Source organism: Agelaius phoeniceus, chromosome 26 (assembly GCF_051311805.1).
Source record: "Agelaius phoeniceus isolate bAgePho1 chromosome 26, bAgePho1.hap1, whole genome shotgun sequence".
NCBI classification, from domain to species: domain Eukaryota; kingdom Metazoa; phylum Chordata; class Aves; order Passeriformes; family Icteridae; genus Agelaius; species Agelaius phoeniceus.
The window spans coordinates 4956495-4979571 of NC_135290.1; the positions used below are offsets into that span (position 1 = coordinate 4956495).

Here is a 23077-nt window from a genome sequence, read left to right on the forward strand (position 1 = left end):
CCCTGGTTTTTGTCCCCGTGCACCCCTGGGAGTTCTGCTGTGTTGGTGGGCACATCCCAAGTCCTCCAAGCACATGAGTGGTGGGGAAAACAACAATGGGAGAAGCTGAAACCAGTGGGGAGCAGCTGGGAAGGAAAATGGGGCAGGGAAATGGGGAAGGGACCCCCAACCACTTGTCCAAGCAAAACCCAGGAGGATGGGCAAGAAGGACGGGGGATGGGCAGGGAGGATGGAGGACTGGCAGCATCCCCATTCCCGATCCTCTTCCCACAGACACCCTGTCAGGTTCAAACTGTGATGACGTCCCGCTGCGGAGAAGTAAACTCAGAAATCGTTTCACTTGTTGTTAAATAGACTTTAATTATCTTTGCGTGGGGAGGGGTTAAAGGAAAATAAAATTTCTCCCAAGGATGAGCAGCAGCAGGCCGGGAGGAGCAGCCCTGCTCTCCCCAGCTCTTCCTGGAGGCCACGGCCCTGGCTGGGCTGTCTGAGCGGGAGATGCTCGGGGCACCCACGGTCCCCCTGGGGCATGCAGGTCCCTAAAGGCACAAGTGTCACTTTGTCCCCTCCCTGCGTGGATCCACCACCCAGAGCAGCCCAGATGTGCAAAACCCCCATGTAAAAAAATACCGGTTTTCAGTATCCTAAAAAACTAGAGCTTTGATCAATGTCAGTTCTCCACACCCTTGACTGAAATTCTGGGTTGACACCCTGAAGAGCAGCTGGGTTCCACTGGAAGGGGACACTGGCACCAGGAGGGTGGCAGGGAACAGCACCCGGTTAGTCTGAAGGGGGATGGATTCTTCCAGCCCTTCTTTAGCCCTGGGTGGGCAGAAGGTCCCTCCGCAGGGCAGGAGCACCCACCCCACACTGTCCCTGTCCCCAGGGCAGGGCCAGGCGCAGGACGGGCTCTCAGGCAGGGGGGCTCTGCTCTGTCCCTCCCGCCATCCCCGCTCCCAGGGCAGTGTCGAGGTAAGTGCCGGGCTCCAGGCTGGGCTCTGTGCTGGCCTCCAGCTGCCGCTGGTAGCGCTGCCGCCGCTCGCAGCGCGGGCACGCCGGGGCCCGGGCGTGGCAGTCCCGGTGGAAGACGGTTTTGCATTCACTGCACCTGGGAAAAGAAGGAAAAAACGAAACCCACTGTGTTGGGAACGTCAGAACAAAGAGTAAACTTCCCCCACTGAACCAGGGGACACTTCCCTGTCCTGGTGTGTTCTGAGCACTCGCTGAGCAGAGCCCCAGCTGCGGCTCAGGAGGAGCCTTGAGTGCAGGAGCAGCTGCTCGAGTGGAACATCCACCCCAGCAGCTCCTCTCCACCCCAGCAGCCCCTCATCCTCCCCAGCAGCTCCCCATCCTCCCCAGCAGCTCCCCATCCACCCCAGCAGCTCCCCATCCTCCCCAGCAGCTGCGAGCTGGGCCGGAAGGAGCATGGTGGGCGCTGCCAATGTGTCAGAGAGACGGGAGTGAGGTTTGAGCTGAGGTTTGTGCCCTGCTCTCACTGAGTGCAGCTCGAGGGTGTGACAACACCCCCTGCACAACAAACCCTGTGACACCAAACCCCAGACATCCACCCTTGTTTCACTGATCCCTTGACACCAATCTCGTGACACCAACCCCTGACACAGATCCCTCATCACCAACTCCTGTGACAGCATCGCTGTTGGGGACCCTCTGCTTGCCATGGCTGGGGTGGGAGAGCCCGCCCTGACAGCAAGACCTGCATGTGGGGACAGCAGAGCTGCAGGGACAGGACAGGCAGCCAGGAGGGAGCTGCCCTTGAGCAGGTGACTCCGTGGAGGTGTCAGAGCTCCCTGATCTGGCTCAGCAGCAGCAGGAATGTGACACCCTGTGAAGGACTCCAGCTTGGGCAGGGGTTTCACTGCTCATTCACCAGCAGAAACGTCCCTGCTATGAGAACTGAGGTCAATTTTTGGGTTGTGATCCCCAGCTCATCAGTGGCTGTAAAATGTGGCTCAGCCACATGCCAGCGGGGCAGCCACATTTACTTTCACTGTGCAAATACCTGGTGTACAATCCATGTGTGAACAGCATGAAACACCTTAATTCCCCAAAAGATGCGTGGGACAGAGGCAGAGAAACACCCAGCAGTGCCAGGAAAGGGACCACAGCATCTCAGCTGGGGTGAAATCCTGCTCTGGAGAGGAGCTGCAAATCCTGAGTATCACAGCTGGGTGACAACATCACAGCTGGGGTGAAATCCTGCTCTGGAGAGGAGCTGCAAACCCTGAGCAGGAAAAGGCTGGTGCATGGGCGGGCAAGATTTGGGATGGAAAATACCCATTGCCCTGGTGGAACACACTTCCACGTGGCCTCTCTGGATCAGCAGCAGTGGCAGCTGCTCCCCAGGCACTGGGCGATTTGGGAAGCCACCTTTTACTCGGTGTGATTCTGAGCTAGAATCGGCATCTCCTGCCTCCAGCTCCCCCCGAGCTGCCGGAGCAGGAGAGGGTCCTGCGCTGGCAGGGTCATTGTTTGAGGCGCTGCAGGCACATCCTGCAGCAGTGCCGGTGTGACCCGGCGGGCCGGGGCGGGCACAGGGGCAGGAAGCCGCGTTCATGTCGGCTGAGCCGCTTTCCTGCTGTACAACCTCCTCCGTCGGGGTGAGAAAGAAAGACGTCAACAAACTTCAGAGCTCGGCTCCACGGGACACGAGACCTCCGGCCGGCCGGCAGCCAGCTCAGCCCTGCATGCCAGCACTTTCCAGAGCCCGGCTGCTCTTTTTCCAGTGAAAATCTGTCCCCTGGGGATGTTGTTGTCCTCGATAATGAGCTCAGTGCTGTCCCTGTGGCGGGGAGGGGAGCGAGCAGCGCTGCTCCTCCTCCACGGAAATACTCGCAGCCCTGAACACACGGAGCACCCACGGATCCCGGTATCCGTGGTGGTTTCTGCAGGTTCTGGGTGTTGCTGCTCACTTTTAGGGATTGCCAGGCAAAGTGAGACCACGCAGCCCATGAGCCTGTGAAATCTCTCTGCCAGGATTGTGCTCAATGCCAAATAGGCCAAGACAGCACAAGAGGAAATGGCCTCAAGTTGCCTCAGGGGAGGTTTAGGTTGGATATTATGGAAAATTTCTTCACTGAAATAGTTGTCCAACTCTGGCAGAGGCTGCCCAGGCAAATAGTGGAGTCACTATCCCTGCGGGGATTTCAAAGCCCTGTGGATGTGACACCTGAGGACATGGGTCAGTGGTGACCCTGGCAGTGCTGGGGGAACTGTACTCGATGATCTTACAGAGGTTTTCCAGCCTGAATGATTCCACAATTCTACGGCATAACCATGGAGATGGGGATCTCTCCAGCTACAGTGGAGCAGGCTCCTGGGCTGGAAGGGTTTGACTTTAGCAAACTCTGAGGTTGATGGGGGTAAGAGCTACCCTCTAGCACCATCCCCATCCTGATTCCAACTCCTGTCCAGCTGCTGCACCCTGACCCACAGCTGACCCCTCTGCAGGACAGGTCCCTCTGCCTGTGAGGAATGGGAGCTCTGTGGGCAGGGGAAAACCCCAGTGAGAGCCAGTATCACCCCTCTCCTGCTGGGAACATCCTCAGCCTGTCCCAGCACATCCCACAGTGCTGCTCCCATCCACCTCTGCTCCCAGAGCAGCTGTGGCTGCCCCACCCCTGGAAGGGTCCAAGGCCAGCTTGGACAGGACTTGGAAGGTGTCCCTGCCCATGGCAGGGGGTGGCACTGGATGGGCTTTAAGGTCCCTCCAACCCAAACCATTTTGGCATTCTATGAAATCTGTGTCCATGTGTCCTTCCTTCCTTCCATGGCTGTAGAGGGATGTAGGAGAATCCCACTGCTGCTTCCCCTTCCCTCCTGCAGCCCCTGCAAGGGGTCAGACTGACCCTGAGTGCGAGAGGCAATGGCCAGGTGAGCAAGACAGGGTCATGCAGAACCTTCCTCCTCCTCTTACTCCCTCCAGCCCCTTGGCTGCCCTGGCACCCAGCAAGGCCTTTGCAGGCTGACAGCAAGGTGCTGGTGGCTCTGCCACCTCTCTTGGTGACATCTTGGCTCTGTGAGGACAGTTTGCTCCCACCCCAAACAGCCCAGATTTAGTTTGGAGCACCCTGGAGCTGATGGGTTCCATGAGGACATAGGCATGAAGATGTGGGCATGTGAGGATGAGTCCCACAAGGATGGGGGAACCACAAGGACGTGGGCACCACGAGGACATGGGCACCACGAGGATGTGGTTCTCAAAAGAGTGTGGGACATGAAGACAGGGCTCCCATGAGGACATGGGCACTAGGAGGATGTGGCTCCCACAAGAATGTAGGAGATCAAGACAGAGCTTCCATGAGGACATGGGCACCACATGGGAACCACAAGGTTTCAGGCATCACGAGGATGCAGAACCACCTCAGAGCCATTTCCAGTTCCCCCCATGCCTTGCAAGTGGGGTCTGTGACCAGAACTCAGGGGTTGGCTGGGGCTCCTGGCCTGATGCAGGCTGTGACCCTGGGTGCCCTGGCTGCAGCAGGATGGGCAGGGGTGCTGAGAAGCTCACTCACCTGGTGGTAGTGTCAAATTCGAAGGGGAAGATGATGTCGCTGCTGTTGCAGATCTGGCAGATGAAGCCTCGCTGGGTGCACAGGTCACAGCTGTACACGTGGTGAGATGCAAACTGCAGCAGCGACTGCAGGAAGCTCTCGAAGGCACCCTCAGCGATCTGGAGGACACAGGGGTCAGTGTTTGCTGTGGCACACCCATCCTCTGGGCTCCACCTGAAGGCAGGGATGTCCTCCAAAACAACCCCCAGCCCACAAGCCTGGGGTGCAGTGGGACCCCGGACTGCTGAGAGCAGCACCCACAGCCTGCCAGGATGGGGCTCTTGGCTTGGGGATCACTGAAAACCCAACTGCTGGGAACCTCCTGCTGAAGGAGCAGCATGTGGCATCCCTACAGACACTGGGGCGTTTTCACCTGGAAAACCCCAACAACTGGGCCAGGGGGCTAGGAGCAATCTGGTCTAGTGGGAGGTGGAACTGGATGGCAGGGGTGGGTCTGGGTGGTCTTTAAGGTGCCTTCCAACCCAAACCATTCTGTGATTCTATTACCATACATGGCTCTCACCTGCCTCAGATCAGCCACGCTGTATTTGTGGGGACACTCCAGGAGGTAGTGCCTGTGATCAAGCCTGCAAAGAAGCACAGAGAAGAAGGGGGTAGATGGTCTCCACCACACCTCCCAGAGCTTTGGAGCAAGGAGCAACCTGGATGAAGCAGCCTTTTAAAGTGAATCACTGCAGAGCTCATTTTCACATCCCAAATCCCGCCACTGGAAATCATGTGAGAGCATTTCAAAGGGGGGGAAAAAAGAAAATAAATATCTCATCTATTCTGCCAGGTGTTTCCTGTCCAGCCAGAAGCTCCTCAGCCAGGAAGGTGTTTCCTGAGTCCCAGCTCATTGTGCTGACCCAGCCAACAGACGGATAACTCCTTAGAGCAGATGACATGGAGGGAAAAACCAGCCTGAGCCTTGGCAGCACCACTCCCTGCTCCCATGGTGAGTGAGGAGGGGGACCAGGAGCCCATAGGAGAGAGGAATGTCACCCCAGGAGGGAGCTCACCGCTTGCTGAGCTCCTTCAGGGCGCCGCTGCGGCACATGATGAGATAATCCCCCAGGAGCTTCAGCTGCTCCCGGCTGCGCAGGATCCGCCCCATCCTCTCCACGTGCTCGTAGAGGCTCTCGTTGACCAGCCTCAGGTCGATCAGAGGCTGGTTTCGGATCTGTGTCAGGAACTTCAGGGCCTGCTTGCACACCTGGAGCACAGAGAGAGGGCACAGGTGGACACAGAGCATGGAGCAGCCCCAGAGCTCGGAGGGAGGTTTGGGTTGGGCACTGCCTGTGCAGGGAATGCCCAGATGGACCCTCAGGAAGCAGATGCTGGACTCACCCCCCGTTTTGTCAGGTCCCAGTTGTGGATGAGGCGGGAGGGGATGATGCTCTCCTCGTCCCTGTGGCAGCTGTCACAGTAGTAGAGCCCCGAGAAGGCGCAGAGCTTGGGCCTGGCGAAGGAGAAGCCGATCTGGCGGGAGCAGCCTGCGGGAGCAGGGGGTGACAGGGGACTGCTGCCCACAGCCTCTGCCACCACTGCCAGATGGGGAGGGACTTCTGGCAGCGTGGAATTGAGCAATGAAGTTTTGGAAAAGGGCAGAGACCAACTAAAGCACCTCTAGGATGTTCAGTGCAAGGCCTCCAGTCCCCTCCTCATGGATTTAAGCCTGTAATGATTCAACAGTTCCTGCTTCACTTTTTCTCTATAAAAAGGAGGCTGAACTATCTGTAAACCCACTTTTATCCATCAAGTGGTTCAATTGTTTGGGTTTTTTTTTAGGAAAAGTGAAATCTGGCAACATCACAGTGGTTTAGGGAAGAACCTAAATCCCACTTGCTGTCCCATCACCTCCACCAGTAGCCTTTGCACTATTTTGCCTTCACTCAGCCTTTTTCTTTTCTGCTGATGTCACAGGGTACCAAAACCTCATCTGCAAGGGATGAGATCAGGATGGATTAACCCAAAAAAACCTTTACTATAGCAGTGTGGAACCCATCTTGGCTTCCCTACCCTCATCCATTGCACTCTGGAATAGCTGGAGCTCATCCCCCCAAAATATTCATGGAGATCACGTGTTGTTTTCTGAATTAATAAGAAAAACCAGCCTTATTGCTGATTACTCTGAGATGGAAGGAAACACATCAGGTGTCAGGCTGGGAGGGGGGGGTGAAACCAGGGCAGGCAGATCCCTAAAGAAAACCTACACAGAAAAACTGGGAATTTGTCTTTTTGGTTTGTGGCTTCCAGCTGTGGGGAGGTGGAAGATGAAGGACAGAGCTTGGAAGGGAAGGCAGAGACCAAATAGACCAGAAAAAAAATTATATTAAAAAAGGAGACAGATTAAAAGAAAAATCCCAACCTGCTGGAGGGTACAAGAAATATAATTGAAGCAGGAGAGAAATCTGAAATTTAATTAACTTAGCAAGGTAAAGAGCAAATTACAGCTCCTGTGGAGGTCAGTGAAGGTGCCACCAGAATCTCCCTGTGTGCTGAGAGGCGTCAGGGGAAAGGTAAATGATTGTTTTGCAAAATCAGCCCGTCACACCCATGGCAATCCCCGCTCCCGTGCTGCCTTACTGGAAAAACTGCTCCAGATTGCGCTTTCCCCACAGGCTGGGGCCTCAAAATGCCCAGGAAGAGAGTCCTGAGCTTCCTGATCTACCTAAGGTTGCTTCAACCCCAGTTTCCCACTGTCTGTGCCAAAAGCATCTTAAATGGCAGCCCAGTAACATCCCAGATGGACTGGGCTGGGGTGGGATGGGGGTTCACCAGGGGGGGCTCACCCTGTGCCCACAGGACACCAAAGGTGCCCCTGCCTGGGACACGAAGCCCCACCAAGGAAATCTTGTGCTTCTGGGATTCCTGGGAAAACAGAGAAGCTGCAGCTGCCCCGTCCATGGGGGTGCCCAAGACCAGCTTGGACAGAGCTTGGAGCACCCTGTGATAGTGGAAGGTCCCTGTCCATGGCAGGGGGTGGGACTGGGGGGGCTTTAGGGTCCTTCCAACCCAAACCATTCCATGGTTTGTACCTGCACAGATGAAGCTCTGCGCGTCCAGGCCCTTCTCCATGGGGATGGCCACCAGGTACTGCAGCAAGAAGCCATTTTCCTTCACAATGTTCTTCAGGACCACCTGGGAGTGCCCATCCAAGCTGCCCCCTAGGGTGAGTGCCTCCTCAGCACCCTCCAGGTAGGACATGAGCACCTCTCGGACCAGCTCCCGCCACGAGGCCGCCTCCTCCGCGCTCTCAGCCTGCAGCTTCAGCACAGCCTTGGAGGTGATCACCTTGAAGAAGGAGGGTCCCCCCAGGCTGGTGTCTGGAAGGATGTCCTGGATGGTCTCTATGCCATAACTGTTGCTTAAAATTTTGTCATTGTTTCTGATTTTAAAGCACTTCAGAGTTTCTAGAGACAGGGAAAAAATAAACGGGACCCAGGTTTTGTCCACGTCCATGTACAGAACAGTCTCTTTGATGGCATCCAGCTCTGCTTCTGGAGCTGCACTCCAGTCCAAGCTGTTCCCAGGCACATCACTGTGATGGAGAGCACTGGAATCGCCCTGGACGGGCTGGGCTTCGCCTCCATCCTCGGAACACTCCAGAGTCTCCCAGTCCTCCTCCTCCAGCTGCGGCCGGCACTTGCGCAGCGCCTCGCGGATCCTGTCCAGCCAGTCCTCGGCCTCGTCCTGGGAAGGGGCTCTGAGGAAGAGCTTTTTGCCCAGGAACACCAGCTCAAAACGGCCGTCCTGGCTCAGTGCCAGGGACTCACAGCGCAGCAGGGAGAAGGTCTCCACACAGATCCTCTCCTCATGGTCCAGGAAGAGCCGCAGCTCCAGCGGGGACAGCTCGCAGGAAAACTCCTTCCAAATGCCCATGGCTCCGCGCCGCTCCAGGCTGCCCAGCTTCAGCAGCCCGCGGAAAGGGTTGGAAAGACCTGGGGCAAGAGAAGGCTCAGTTTGAGTGAGAGAGGGGAAGCTAGTGGGGAGAGGAAAGCCAAGAGGGGCTCAAAGCAAGCACCCAGAGGCGCAGCAGGGGTGAGAGCCAGCGCTGGTACATGGTGGGCTGGGGCAGGAGCTGACGGGACCTTGGTGTCCACCTGCATTTGGGTTTTGAGGCCAGGAACAAGTGAGATAAAGGACAGGTGTCCCACAGGGTGGACTGACTTTCTCCCATCCATCAGAGCTTCCCTGGGCTCAGTAATGGCTTAGGAAGCTGCTCCACTGCCTCCTGTAGCTCCCAGTGCTGCCATCAGCTCCCACCAGCTAACGGCTCTCCCCAGCCAGCCCATCCCCACCTGGAGCAGCCCCCGAGGGCAGCAGGAGGTGGCACGTACCCATCTGCCTGCGGTGCACCACGCTGAAGCCCTTCTGCTCCCGCTCTGGGGACATTTTGGGCTTCCCAGTGTCTGAGGATGGCACTGAGAGCCTCTCCAAGTCCAGAGCACTGATGAGCCCCGGGGCTGGCCCCTCGCTGTCCCCCTCTGGCCCAAAGCCGTTGGTGTCAGCCCTGCTCCTGCTGCTCTCTCCCGGGGGAGGTCTGTAGAAATCATCTTCTGAGATCCAGCTCTTCTGTTAAAAATGGAAATATTATGAATTATTAAGCTCATCCAATACCCTGTGCCCCTCAAACACACACATCCACAGCAACCCCTTCTCAGGGGCTGCTCCTGCACAGCCCAAATCCCAGGCACTGATGTGTGGATTTAATAGAAGGTGTCCCTGCTCACGGCAGGAGGTTGGGAATGAGATGAGTTTTAAGGTCCCTTCCTCCCCAGACCATTCCATGACTGTCTGATTTTCTGCTAGACATTCCCAGGTGGACGGCTCCCCTGCTCCCTCCAGTCAGAGAGTGATCCATGGAACTGTGTCAACAACTGGAAAATACTGAGACTGTATTCTGGTGGGATAATGAAGTCCAAAATTAATCAGTTCTCTCTCCCTAAAATCACTGTGGAAGGAGAGCACATTCCCTGCAGTGACCACAGGTCCGTGGGGTTTTACTGATGGGGGTGAAATTCCAGCCCTGCCATGGAAGGGCATGAGCTGGAGTAGCAGCACCAGGAAGAACAGAGATGGGGAGAGGCACAGAGATGTCCAGGGTGAAACACAGACCTATTGCTCACAAGAGGATGCTACAGGGGCCTGAGCTGTGCAGGGGAAAAATAAGGCAGGGAAAGCAGAAGAAGCCTCTGTCTGCATGTGCCAGGAGAGGATGAGATCCATGAGCTGAAAAAAATATGGCTGTAGCTTCTCCAGGAGCTTTTCTGGTTACAAGAATCCCAGAATCATTAAGAGAGAAAAGCCCTTTGAGTCCCAGCTATGCCCAATGACCACCAGACCAGGGCACTGGGTGCCATGTCCAGGCATTCCTTGGACACCTCTAGGGATGGGTGTCCCAGTCTCTCTGCAAGCCTCTCAAGTCCCTGGGCCTTACCCGGGTCGGCAGAGAGTGGGGGGGGTAGCCCCACCACGACCGACTGCGGGGAGACACTCTCTGTGCCCCGAGGGTGCTGAGGGCACTCAGGCTGGTTGCCTTCGCTGCAGCAGAGACGACCGAGACGTTGGTGGAAGAGGAAAGGGGCCGTCTCCCAGCAGGGGGTATTCCAAGGTTTTATTAAGGAGTCCCGAGGGAGCTCCTGTACCTCAGGGGGTTCCTGCCGAGAGCGCTGGGGGACGTTTGGAGCTTACATTTAAAGGGGGGAGGAAACTAACATAGATAAAATCCTACTGACCAATAGGTATCTCTGGGGGATGGGTGCTGGGGGGATAGACATACAAAACAGCGTATGGGGCAGGACTTGGGGGGCTGACCCTTGGCCCCTGGCTAATCACTCGACAACTTGGACCGAAACTTCTAGGTAGGGGGCTGGGATGTCGAGGTGACTGGCAGAGAGCCAGGGTGGGGGTTTTGGAGATCTTATCCCAGGAAAGGGATAACACAAGTAGAGGGAAAAGGAGGGGAGGGGGTACAGTCTGGGATAAGCCATTTGGGAAAAACATGGGGATACAAAACCAACTACTTCAAAGTATTACAAAATATAAGAACGCACTACAACAGATGGGGACTCCACCACTTCCCTGGGCAGCCCCTTCCAATGCCTGAAGTGAAGAAATTCCTCCTGAAAGGAGCAAGACTCTGGGACAAGGTCCCTGAGCAAACACCAGGAGGAAAAAACAATCCAGCTCAGTGTCTTGGCACAAGGGAGCAGCATTCCTAGACCCTTCCTGGGCTGCATCCCAACAGGAACATCCTTTCAACTCCCCTCTGCAGCCTCCCAAGAGCCTTTTATTTTGAATAACAACCGAAGTGACAGCAGAAGAGCTGTCACCACCCTTTGGGGAGGATCACGGGTGGCAGCTCCTGGATTACTCCTGGGGCAGGAATGGAGGTTGCTCCATGAGTCATGGAGAGCAGGGGGAATTTCCTGTTGACACAGTATGTTATACATAGATTAGGTCAAACTGGCTCTGGGCCACGAGGAAGCAGCGGAAACGGGATAAGCGGGAGGGAACCGAGAAGAGCAGAGAGCAAAAGGAGAAATGGTCTGGGGGGTGTGAGGTACATCCTACCCTCAGCAGCATGGAAAGGATGGGAACCAGCATGGAAACAATGGGAACCAGGACGGAACAGTCAGTAAGGAATTAGGACAGGGCTGTTCAAAGGGTTTCCTACAAGCAGAGGCCAGTGGATGTAGATCAGCTCCCGGTGGCAGCAGGGGAAATCCGCCGCTGCTCAAGACCAACACCCGGGAATGCCATCCCACTCTGGGAACAGATGTGCTGCAGCAGGATTTTCCCACTGGGAAACCAGTTTATTTCCTGTCCAGTCAACCCTCTTCCCTCCGCTTACGTGGCCCAGAAATGAAGAAAAGTCCCCATGAGAACCTCGACTCTGGGGCTGTTTTATCACTTGCACACAGCCCACAGCCAGATTTGTGCAAGTGCTCACCCCTCTCCAGATATCCCTAACAAAACCAAAACTTCCTGCAGCAGCTGCTCCTGGAGAGGGATGACTGACAGGCCAGGCAGGGCTTCAAAAGCTTTGGTGCCTCTTTCATTAGGGAACACAGACTTTGATCCAGTTTCTCCTGAGGCAGCTGCATGGCCACAGCTCCACGGGGTGGGAATCATCGCTGATAACCAAGTGGGAGCAGCATGGAAGATAGGAGTTTGGAGAAATCTATTCATGGAAGTGTCCAAGGCCAGGTTGGATGGGGCTTGGAGCAACCTGGTCTAGCAGAAGGTGTTCCTGTCCATGGCAGGGGGGGAAACTGATGAACTTTAAGTCCTTTCCAACCCAAACCATTTTGGGATTCCCTGATCCTAGAAAAGCAGTGCCTATTGGAGCTGTACCCAGTTTTTTTTCCCTTTACCACAGGATACAAACCCAAGGAGATGGGAAGGGAGGGAGCTGTAGCACGTACCGGACACCCCGGCAGGGGAGAGAGCAGCTGCTGGGCCGTGGGGCTGCGCACAGCCTGGCTCCCCTCACTGCCGCTGCTGTTGGCTCTGCCCAGACCCTCCCGGGGGGCTGGAGCTGCGGAGGTGCTGCTGCCATCTCTGTCCCCGTGCCTGGGGGCTGCTGTCCCAGCAGAGATGTCCCTGCCGGGGGGAGGCTCCTGCTGTGCCCTGTTGGGCGGTGCTGGGGGGCCTGGGGGTGGCTGGGGGGAGCAGCCCAGCACGCTGGGGAGCAGCCGTCCCTCCGGGGCGTCGGGGCTGGGCCTGGCCTTGCTGAACTCGGACAGCACCCTTGAAATGGAAAAGTGATCGGTTTGAAGGCAGCCCAATAACAAAACCTATAAGCCCCCGGCCCATTACTGCAAGTTGTAACCATGTAAAAAGGGTTCAGTGTCACTGCTGGCCTCTGTGGGATGGCAGCACAGCATGGCTGGAGAATCCCAGTGATGACAACAGAAAAATGTGAGATTTGTGCCCCACAGAGCAGTGCCAGCCCCATGGCATGGAGCAGGACTCTGCCTGTGAAGGGAGCACTTCCCAATTACATCCATGAATGGGGTTAAATTTGGTGAATGGAGGGACAGCACTGGGTGCTCCCCACAGCCCCAGCCCCACGTATAGCTCCTGGACACAAATCCAGCCTTGGATCATATGCCAAATTCCAACTGTTTTCATTAATGAGCAATTAACAGTGGAGCCTGGCCAGAGGATTGGCTGTTCCCGTGGTCCCACTCTGCTGCCAGCCCCAGAATTAAACCAGCCCAAGATTAAAACTCAAAGGAGCATCTCCATCACGAGTTTAATCCAATCAAGGCAGCTCTTCCAGGATCATTGGAAGATGCAAAATCCTGGAAGTAGGGAATGATGCTGTTATAGGTGGAGAAGCAGAGTCTGCAGCTCCAACTCTTCCTGAAGACTGGGAAGAGGCATCACCCCGAGGCTCGGCTCCCTCAGAGTCACACTCTAAAGGTGACAGGCAAAATATTTACAGATTACTCAGAGCTTATATAACCCTGGAAATCTTTGTTCTGGATGCTTGGCAGGGATAAATCACAAGGATGACAAACCAACAACCTCCCTCTCTGAATGATTTGCTGAAGCTGCAAATTACAACCCATCCCTGTGACCAAACTCATTTCTTTCCCCCTGTGGAAAGCCCTGGAGCATCCCCCAGTGTACTCCAGGAAGATGTTACATTCCTGAAACCAGGGAGCAGCATTTTTCTGACGTTTCTGCCCTCGTAAAGAGGACATACACACTTCAGTGGCTATGAGTTCATCTGCACTGGCAGTAGCGTCTCAACAAGCCGTGCCGAGCAGTTTGTGCAAAGAACAAAAGCTCCTTCCAGAAGGGAAAAAGAGCTTGTTAAAGACATACAGGGAGAAAGGCTTCCTGCCTAGAGAGAGAAAATAACAAGAGCCCAGAGAGGGTCAAAAACCCCTTTGGAGAGGAGATGTGGGGAGAGACTCACTCCTGCAGGGACCTGTCCAGGTCCTCGGCGGTGGCTGTGCCCAGGTCGGAGTCGCAGGACAGCGGCTCCTCGGCGCGCTCGGGGCTGCGGGCGCACGGCGCCGGGGGGAGGCTGTCGGAGCCCAGGCTGGACGAGAGCTGCGATGAGCTCGTGGTGTTCAGGCTCAGCGAGGACGATGTGAGCTTGATCTTGCTGCTGGCTTTGCTGATGGGCAGGACAGGGGCTTGGATCTCAATCTCATCCGACCCCGAGGACTGGGAGATGGAGCCCAGTGATGCCTTCCTGCGGGGTTCAGAGGATGTGAGGGGCTCCAGCAGCTCGGACACAGGACACAGACCCGACAGGGACAGCGGGGTGATGGTCCACTCGTTCAGAACTGCTGACTTATAGGAGAGCTCGAAGGTTAAGGAGGATAAACCCTGCAAGTAGCAGAGGAGAAACTCGCACTCCTCAGCATCCAGGAGCACGGCTGGGGCTTGGTAGTACTCGTGCAGGCGGGCCCGGTCCCGCAGCAGCAGCTTCAGGTAACACTCCATGAGGCCATCATTCAGTGCCAGCCGCAGCCAGGCCCGGCAGCGCCCCACGTCCGTGTTGATAAACATCAGCTGCTCCAGCTCCGAGACAATATTCCTGGGAAAAGAGGAAAAAGAACAGAACAGGAGTGAGTGGCTCTGTTTTGGTCTATTGTGGGGTGCAGGAGGGCCAGAGCCTTCATCAGACACTGTCCAACCTGCTCTGCTACAGGGAGTTCAGGAGCTGGGATAAAACAAGCTGTGGAAAATCTCTCTCCTTCATGGAAAGTGTGGTTTTCCATGGAGGGAGATGGCTCCTGAATGGCCCAAACTAAATATGCTGGTAAGGACCCCAGGCAGCCCTGCAGCGCCTCTGGCTGACCATTCACTCTGACTGGAGGCATCTCCCATCCATTGCTTGCACTAAATGATGCAGAGAATTCCTGCTGTCCTTGTCTATTTGTGGGGTTTGTGCTGGCTGGATCCTCCTTGGTGACAACCATGTGTCTAAATTCTCACTTCAAATTTGAAAGCAGTCAAAACACAGTGAAAAGTGTTGTGGCAGCCCCAAAAAACCAACCTGGCTGGGGTTGAGCTCAAGTAATCCCAAAATCCTGAATTCAGCTGCTCTTCCCTAAAATTCAACAGTGACACCATGCTCCCTGATCCTCCCTGCTCCCAGCTCACTCACACACCTCAAAAACCAGAGCAAAGGTTTTGTAAGACTTCTTTCCTAATCTGTCTCTCAAGACAGAAGAAAAAAACCTTCAAAGGGCACAAAAATATCCCCCCTAGCATGTGAAAGAGTTATTTTCATCCACTCTTTCATAATTCAGGAGTTGGTGATGGAACTGGATGAGGCTTTCAGAACAATTTGTGTGTGGGCTGTTATTTACTGTGTGTGAACTTGACTTAGGGAGTGTCTAGAAAAACCCAGTAAACAGTGATCACTCAGGAGAGACCTCCTTAAAGGCTGGCTGGGACATGAGGAAACGGGGCCAACCAGTCCCAGCAGATCCAGGCCAGGAGAGAGCCCTGATCCGTGTGTTGTGCATGAGCAGCCACTGCTGGAGACCACTGTGGCCACTGGGGCTCCACTGGGCTCAGAAATCCAGCCTGGCACCCAGAAATAAATAAGAAAGGGATGTGCCTTCAGTTTCAATTCTCAAGTTTTTGGGGACATCAGCTCACCCCCAGCACACACTGAGCAGGGATGTTGGGGCTGAGCCCCTCTTGGCACTGCAGGGGCTTCACTGCTACTTCCATCTCCCAGGGTCCTGGGCAGGGACCCCAAAGCCCTGTGAGAGCATGTTTCCCTGCAGCTGAGGGGACTGAGCACACAGATGGGGAAAGACATATCTGTTCATAGAGCCATCCTCCTCATTCCCTGAACCTGACAGCACCAAAAGAAGGGATAAACCTGAGCCCGTGAATCCCTGCCAGCAGCAAGAGCCGCTCACCGATGTGTGATGCTCTTCAGCAGGCCCCAAAAGACTGGCTGGGGAAGGGGGCCTCGACCCCCTGATTTCTTCCCTTTCCCCCCACTCTCTGCCTTGATGTGCTTTGCCTTCAGGCCGTGCACAAACACAGCTTCCAGGGCACTGCAGAGCGTGTTGGCGTTGCCATCATCGCTGGTGACCACGGCGTCCGAGCTGACGTACTGCTTCTGCAGAGCCTTGATGGCATTCACCAGCTGCTTCTTGATCAACTGCAAGACAGGAGGTGTGGGTTTGGATTATAAAAGTGAAAATATTAGGAAGGATTTAATGTATAAGAGCTCAAAAAACAGTAAGGCTTATCCACAGTGAAGCACCACACGACTCCTGCCTCGTCCTCACTCTTTGGAGCGGCTGAACCGGTCAAGCTGGGGACTCACACTCCTGTCATCTGGCTTATTTTGTTATAAAAATAATAATTTATGCAATTTTAGCTGGTGTTTCAGAACTGGGGCTGCCTTTAGAGCGTGTGGTGCTTTGTCTGCAGACAGGAACTGGATTAAGGGGATGGGGAAGAAGGAATTGGTTCTTTCCAGGCACTCTCTCAGGGGAAACACGAGGATTAAGTGTGGGTGAGAAAGGAGAAACTCAGAGGAGGGAATGGATCCCCTGAGCTCGTGCAGGTCAGCCCAAGCAGCATGTGACATGTGACACAGGGCTGCCAGCAGAAATCAAAGCCATCGACCTCACTGGCTGTGCTGGCTAAACACTCAGGGGACGGGCCCCAAAACATCAGGGCTTGGAAGGACATCGGGGTTCAGCTGCTGTCCTCAGAGAGACTCAGTGGGTTCAGGGATGTGGGCATTTTGCCTTCCAGCACCTTTACTTCCTCTTCCACCAGTCAAAAGCAGCCAGTTTGGTGAATTTAGCAATTTCATGCCAGTGGAAAAGATTTTTCCTAAAGCAACTGAGCCTGGATATGTCAACCAATCGTTATTTTACCTTTATTTTAAATCAAGGTTGTGTTTCCCAGCAGGCACTTGGAAAACACCACAAATTCCTCCTCAAATTCCAACCAAACAATCCATGTTTCAGCACCACGCAGCATTCCCAGCAAATGCTGAATGTTCCCTGAGCAGGGCTCTGCACATTTTAACTCCAGCCTGGGTTGGCTTGCACAAACCCATATTAAATTTCCAGCCTGGGATATTTTTTTCAGCATCTAAATAAGATTCCCAGCAGGTGTAGCTCAAGGACAACAGCCAGGGCAGTGTGTCCCTTATTTGGGGTGCTGTTTTCTAGCTTTTTCAGCTGCCCCCCAGGTCTGTTGCTCCATGGAAGGATCACTGAGGGCTGAGAAGAATAAAGAGTGCAGATGATTTTATCAGTCATGCATGGATTCATCCATGGGAAGAATAAAACACTTGGGTTTAACTGTTGATGTTGGATTTTGCTTGTTGAATGTGTTTAGACTCCCAAAGTTGGGTGAAGAGACTCCAAACTGGGGAGGACAATGCTTCTTCATCCATGTCCCAGAGCTGAGCACCTTCCCTGCCCCACATGAGGTCTTACAAAGGCCAAGGTGTGATTTAAGCCCTTATTTCCTTTAATCCCCCAACCCAGACAAACCATCAAGGATCCCTTTCCAATCCCACTATAAACCATCCTAATCCCAGCTGGCAGCACCTACAAATCCTGCCTGTTCCTAGCAGTGCCTGGAGCTGCACTGGGAGCTGCCTGGGGAGCACTGAGGGCTCTGGCTCACCTGGATGGCTTCCTTGGGGTCCTCGGAGTGGCTGGAATGCATCTCTGCTGCTGCTGCTCCCCACGCTGCCTTCACATGTCACCTGTGGGACAAGGAGGGCATGGCTGAGCACCCAGGGGTTCCACCCCACTCACCTGCCAGGGGAAGGGCTCCTAGTGCTACCCACAAGGGATGGATCCTGCCCTGAGGCATTCTGCAGGTGCTCATGGCCAGGACACTGTGGGATCTGAGCTGGGAGTGACTGACATGGAAAGGTACTGTGATTCCAGGGACAATGCCTGGGGACACTTCCCAGGGACCAGGAGAGTTTCGGGCAAAACAGAGCATGGCCAGGAGACCAGGAGGGAGGAATGAACCCCAGTGAGGGCCTCAGGCAGCCCCCAGGCAGGTCTGGCCAGCAGTGCCACAGACTGTTCCCCTTGTCCCTGTGTCCCCTGGAATGCCTAAGCCTGGAAAAGGCACCCAAAATCCAAGTGGGAGTGGCATTAGGTGGCCTGGACAAGGGGTGTCATCCCCCAGCAGAGCCTGGAGAGAGGTGACAGCAGTTCAGCTCTCTGTCACATGCCAGAGGAGTGATACTGCTCCAGCTGGGACAGACCCTATCAGCACAGAGCTGTCTGGGGAGATGGGAAAGAATCATGGAACGCCAGGATGGTTTGGTTGGGAAGAGACCTTAAAGACCACCCAGTTTCACCCCTGCCATGGCAGGGACACATTCCACTATCCCAAGTTGCCCCAAGCCCCGTCCCACCTGGCCTTGGACACTGCCAGGGATACAGGGGCAGCCACAGCTGCTCTGGGCATCCTGTGACAGGGCCTCTCCACCCTCACAGGAAGAATTTCTTGCCAATATCCAGTCTGAATCTCCATTCCTAGTTTAAACCCATTCTTCCATGTCCTGTCACTGTCTGCCCATGTAAAGTCCCTCTCCACATTTTTTAAAAGCCCCTCTAAGTACTGGAAGGCTTCAGGTTCTCCATGAGGCAGATGAACCTCAGCATCTCCCCATGCTGGGGGGTGCCAGGGCTGCTCTGCTGCTTTGGTGGGAGACAGAGAAAAAGCCAGTGTCCTCCTGATACGGAAAACCCTGCAAAGACCTGAACAGTCTGGGCAGCCTGGCCAGGTCAGCTGCCACTGCAGGGACAACAAGGGACCTTTGACTTCTGACTCTTGGCTTCCTGCCCTGCTCCTCCTTCGGGGCTGTCTGAGAAACCCAGCTGTGCCTGGAGCCTCTGAGCAGAACATATGGTGTCAGAAGGATACCCATGGCACAGCTGGATCCCTCTGCAAACACAGCTGGATCCCTCACCAGACACAGCTGGATCCCTCTCCAGGCACAGCAGGGCCTGGCATGAAGAGGGGTCTGAGGGCTGCTCCAGCCCCTGTGACTGCTCACAGCTTCCTAAGGAAATGAGAGGCTGGAGAAGGAATTTATTTATAGAATCCCAGAGTGGTTTGGGCTGGAAGGGACCTTAAGGACCAGCAAGTGCCACCCCGTGCCATGGCAGGGACACCTTCCACTATCCTAGGCTGCTCCAAGCCCCATCCAGCCTGGCTCTGGACACTTCCAGGGATCCAGAGGCAGCCTCAGCTTCCCTGCGCCAGGGCCTCACCATCCTCACAGGGAAGAATTTCTTCCTGATATCCCATCTAATCCTCTCCTCTGTCAGTGTGAAACCCTTCCCCTTGTCCTATCAAACTATTCCCTTAAGCTGGAATCACTTGCCATCCAAATGGAGAAGGAGAGCCCAGCTGTTGGCCACAGGGCTGGATCTGCCTCTGGCAGACAACAGGCTTGCAATGGCATTGATGTGTCAGATTTTATTTCCAAACCAACACAAAATCCCCAGAGCTTTCTTTGAGCAGAGCTGACAGCATCAACCTGCCCCTCTCCTGCCAGGCCTGGGCAGAACCATGGTTTGCTGAGCAGCTCCTCCATGGCCACAGCCAGTCCTGAAGGCAGCACTGTCCAAATCAGGAGCAGTTTAAACCCAGAGTGGCCCAAATCTGCAGTGGCCCAAACCCAGAGTAGCTCAAGTCTGGAGCAGCCCAAATCCAGACATCCCAAACCTGGAACATCCCAGACTCAGAGCATTCCATGCAGGTACCACAGCAGCTGGCCCTGCTGAGAGCAGTAGGACAAGAACTCCTTGGGGCCAAACCCAGGACAGATCCTCAATGTTTCCAGGGTTCACAGATGATTTCAGAGAAAATGAAACTGTTTTTTACTGTGGCTTGTCATAAGATTTCCTCTCCTCGTGTTGCAACACAGAAATGGGGGAGCACAGTAAAGTTAACCACTGGCTCAGGGGCTGCTGGGGGGTTGGGGAACTGAGGGGCTCCAAGGACTGCAGGGAGCCACCCCCATCTCTGCCTCTCACCTGGGAGGCTCCAGCTCCTCAGGGCTGGGCAGCCTCTGCCCCTTTCCCCACCACCTCCTGCTAAACCCTGAGGACAAGAGGCACATCTGCCCCCGGAGAGAAATGAAGGTGGGAGAATTTAAGGTGAGAGGAGACCTAGGTGTGGGAGAAGACTCAATGGTGAGAGACCTGAGGGAGATCTGAGGGTGAGACCTGAGGGTGGGAGACTTGAGGAGGGGCACAGGGTGGCATTTCTCATGCCCAGGGAGGGAGCACAGGTGTTCTAGTCCCAGGACCACCCTGGAGTCCTGAGCTGGTCACAGGGAAAAGGGTGACAGCAGAGGGTTTTCAAAGACTTCATCTAAGTTTTACAAAGTGAGAATTCTTTCCCCAAAACACTCTCCTTTGCCAGCATCACTTCTCCAGAAGGAGACGAGAGCCTGCAGGAGGAGAGAGCTGAGGAGGACAACCCACCACCTTCACCATGGGACTTTTCCACTCCCACACCGACCAGTCCAACCAGTTTATTCCAGCACCACGAATCCACATGGCACCACTTCTGTGGGACAGAATTTTCCTGAATAACGAGCACAAGGAAGCAGCTTTGAGGAGGATTTCACCAAATAAAATCTTAGGTGAAACACAGAGAGATTAGAACAGGGCACTGGGTCTAGAAAGACCTAGAGGGCTCTGGAGCACTTCCAGGCAGATCCTGGAAAGCCACGGCTGTTCCTTGTGATCTTGGGAGATAAGAGATGGGATGGATGTGCAAAGACAGAGACAAGCACAGCTATAGCAGAGAAAACCCACCAGGTTTCCCGGCAGTCACCACCCTGAGTGAAGCAGGGAAAGGCAAAGAGGTGAGGAACAACCCCAGGCACGGAGCCTGACCTACCCAGGAGAAGAGTCACGGTGCAAGGGCAGAGCTGCTGATTTCCCAAACTGCTGCAAACCAGCCAGATTCTTTGGGAACACCTGGAATCAAGGTTCATACCAGCAGAGCAGGGCCTCTGTCCCAGAGCTTGGCTCCTCCGTCTCCCAAGAAGCGACGCTCTGTGAGTTATAAATAAACAGCAGGTCACTGCCTGTGCTCTGGGATGGAAAACAACAGCCCACGACGGCAGCGTGAGGGTGACTCAAGGCCTGGACACAGAGCCAGTCATTTTCCAAGCACGAGTGCTGTGCCAGTCACCCTCTGCCCTGGGGACATGGGGGCTCTGATGCCACAGTGGGTCCAAGGGCTGCTGTGGGGACAGCCCTCTCCTCTGACACAGCTCCTGCTGGGCCCAGAGAAAGCCCAGAAGCAGGAAAGCCAGTGGCATGGAATGGGGATTGGCTAGTTGGAGGACAAAACCCCTGGGAACATCTTGGCAAGGGCTAGGACAGGACAGAGCCCCAGCAGGACCCTCATGGTCCGACTTTGGCTCCTTCCCTGTGCCCAGCCTGATGTAGCAGTGCTGTGATTCCCACAGCAGGAACATAGGCATGGAGTGAGGAACGGGACCACCACACCACCCTCGTCCCTATTTGTCACAGCTAACAAACCTGGTGGTGGCTGGAGAAGTGTCACCTCTGATGCACCCGTCCAGCTTCTGCCCTGCAGGGCCCAGGAGCAGCTGGGGGAGGAAGAGCAGCCACTGAGCTCCCAGGCTGGGTGGTGACACTGTGCTTCCCAAACACTCCAAACTGGGAATTTCCTTCAGCCTAATACCTTCTCCTGCACCAGGCTACAATTTGCTGGAGCTGCAGGTAGAGCTGGGGCTGGTTTTCCACAGCACTGGAGCCACCATGCACAGGCCAAGCAGGTTGTGAAAGCCCCAGCGTGTTGAGGCAAGATGTTCCCAGGTTTCTATTCCCAGTTTTTGTGTTGCTTTGGATTGCCAGCACTGGAGTTTCCCCGTGGATGTTCCTGGTGCCATCCGGCTGGGTGGGCGGCTCGCATTCCTCGGCAGGGGACGGCAGTCACTGCAAGGAAGGAAGGGAGGAAGGGGCTTTTTAATCTCTGTGTTATACACAAGAATTACCCAGACCCTGTTTGCAACTGCTCATTTGATGTGAGAAAACGCGACTTATTGAGAATGTAACACCTGATAAATCAGGGAAAGCTGTAAGGATCCCATAGGTGCTGGGATCTCTGGCTGGTGGGAGGAACAGGCTGAGAGATCTGGGGTGTCAGCACTCCTCGGGGTGAAGTGAGGACCAGACACCAACCCTCAGTAGGGCCCCTTGGAAAGGCACATCTGACCCGCTGTGCCCCCATGGGGGACACAGAGAGGAGGAATGAGAGGCCGAGGCTGCTGGCTGGGCAGTGCAGCCCAGGCGTGCGGGGCCTGCCACGGGCGGGCCGGGGGCTGCGAGGGGGGCTGGGGAGGGATCGGAGCCTGACCAGCCATGGGGAGCTGGGGGAGCAGCGCTCGCCTGCAGCCCTGCACCCCCTGCCAGACCCCGATCACCGCAGGGTCAGATCACCGCGGCTGACCGCCCAGCGCCCCGCACCCCTCCATAGACCCCGTCACTCTGCACCCCCAGCGCCCCGCACCTCACGGCCTTCACCCCGCACACCCCTTGGCAGTCCCGCTGGCAGGGCCCTCATCCTGCACAGCCCTGGCAGCCCCGCACCTCACGGCCCTCATCCCGCACACCCCTGGCAGCCCCGCAGCGCACGAGCCGCGCTCACCCCGCACATCCTGTCAGGCCCCACCGCCCCGGAATCCCCGGTAGCCGCGGCCCCCCCCCCCCCCCCCGCCCGCTCACCGGCTCCGCGGCTCCGGCCGGGAAACCCGGAAGTGCCGGGAGCGCGCACACCCCGCCCATCGTGACGTCATCGCGCGGAGGGGCGGGATCTATAGCGCCACGCTCCGCCCCGCGGGCACCGTGCGGGGCCGCGCGCGGGAAGCCGGACACGGCTGGACGCATGGACACACTGGGACATACAGCTGGACACACAGCTGGACACATGGACACAGCTGGACACACAGCTGGACACACGGCTGGACACACAGCTGGACACATGGACACACCGGGACACACAGCTGGACACACGGCTGGACACACACGTGAACACAGCGAGACACACATGGACAGACATTTGGACACACCTGGACCCTGTCATATGTGCAGGGTGCCCCCATGATATCATGGCCCTGGGAAGGCTGTGGCTCCAGAGGCTGAGCTGCGGTGACTGCCTGGGACACCTGGGGCTTCCTGGATTCCCCCTGTCCCAGTCCCCAGGGGACTTTTGGGGTGTCCTAAGCATGGCAGCCACCAGCAGCATCCTCCTCTGCAGAGAGTGGTCATGGAGTCAGCGGCCCAGATCTTGGGGTGCTGGATGCAGAGCAGGGCCCAGGTTGGAGCATCTTGTCTCTGGGTAACAGCATTTCCTTAGGCTTCTTCCATCTGGAATGACAAGGAAACAACATCTGAGGAAATAATGGCAAGGAAATAACTGTGAAGGAAATTCAAGAAAATAGTCAAGGAAGCAGTAGTAAGGAAAAAGCC

The 23077-nt window shown here is 55.6% G+C and overlaps 1 protein-coding gene across 3 annotated transcripts; it reads right to left on the reverse strand.

Moving 5' to 3' along the window:
* Positions 1–340: 340 nt before the first annotated feature.
* On the reverse strand, positions 341–22406 carry PLEKHM1 (pleckstrin homology and RUN domain containing M1). 3 transcript variants are annotated; one of them, XM_077190833.1, is made up of 15 exons: positions 22334–22406; positions 21291–21544; positions 21125–21195; positions 20475–20632; positions 17220–17301; positions 15479–15726; positions 13507–14136; positions 12002–12326; positions 8912–9146; positions 7610–8512; positions 5919–6064; positions 5591–5784; positions 5095–5158; positions 4533–4690; positions 341–1108 (listed from the first exon to the last, which is right to left on the reverse strand). In XM_077190833.1, exons 5-15 carry the CDS (start codon positions 17259–17261, stop codon positions 913–915), a joined length of 3141 nt encoding a protein of 1046 aa, XP_077046948.1. In that variant the 5' UTR covers positions 17262–17301; positions 20475–20632; positions 21125–21195; positions 21291–21544; positions 22334–22406; the 3' UTR covers positions 341–912. The 3 variants fall into 3 exon arrangements, 2 of the variants coding, with proteins under 2 accessions (XP_077046948.1, XP_077046949.1); XM_077190834.1 differs by having other exon boundaries at positions 8912–9143; positions 21125–21544; XR_013185279.1 differs by lacking the exon at positions 341–1108 and having other exon boundaries at positions 4606–4690; positions 5095–5459; positions 21125–21544.
* Positions 22407–23077: the final 671 nt, after the last annotated feature.

What these genes read in the sequence shown, in the direction of transcription:
- PLEKHM1 (XM_077190833.1), bottom strand. Translation starts at nt 17,261, where the DNA reads ATGCATTCCAGCCACTCCGAGGACCCCAAGGAAGCCATCCAG. An exon ending in CTCCCCTGCCGGGGTGTCCG is followed by an intron (nt 9,147 to 12,001) that starts GTACGTGCTACA and finishes CATTTTTAACAG; the next exon opens with AAGAGCTGGATCTCAGAAGA. An exon ending in GCGTGGCTGATCTGAGGCAG is followed by an intron (nt 4,691 to 5,094) that starts GTGAGAGCCATG and finishes TGTGTCCTCCAG; the next exon opens with ATCGCTGAGGGTGCCTTCGA.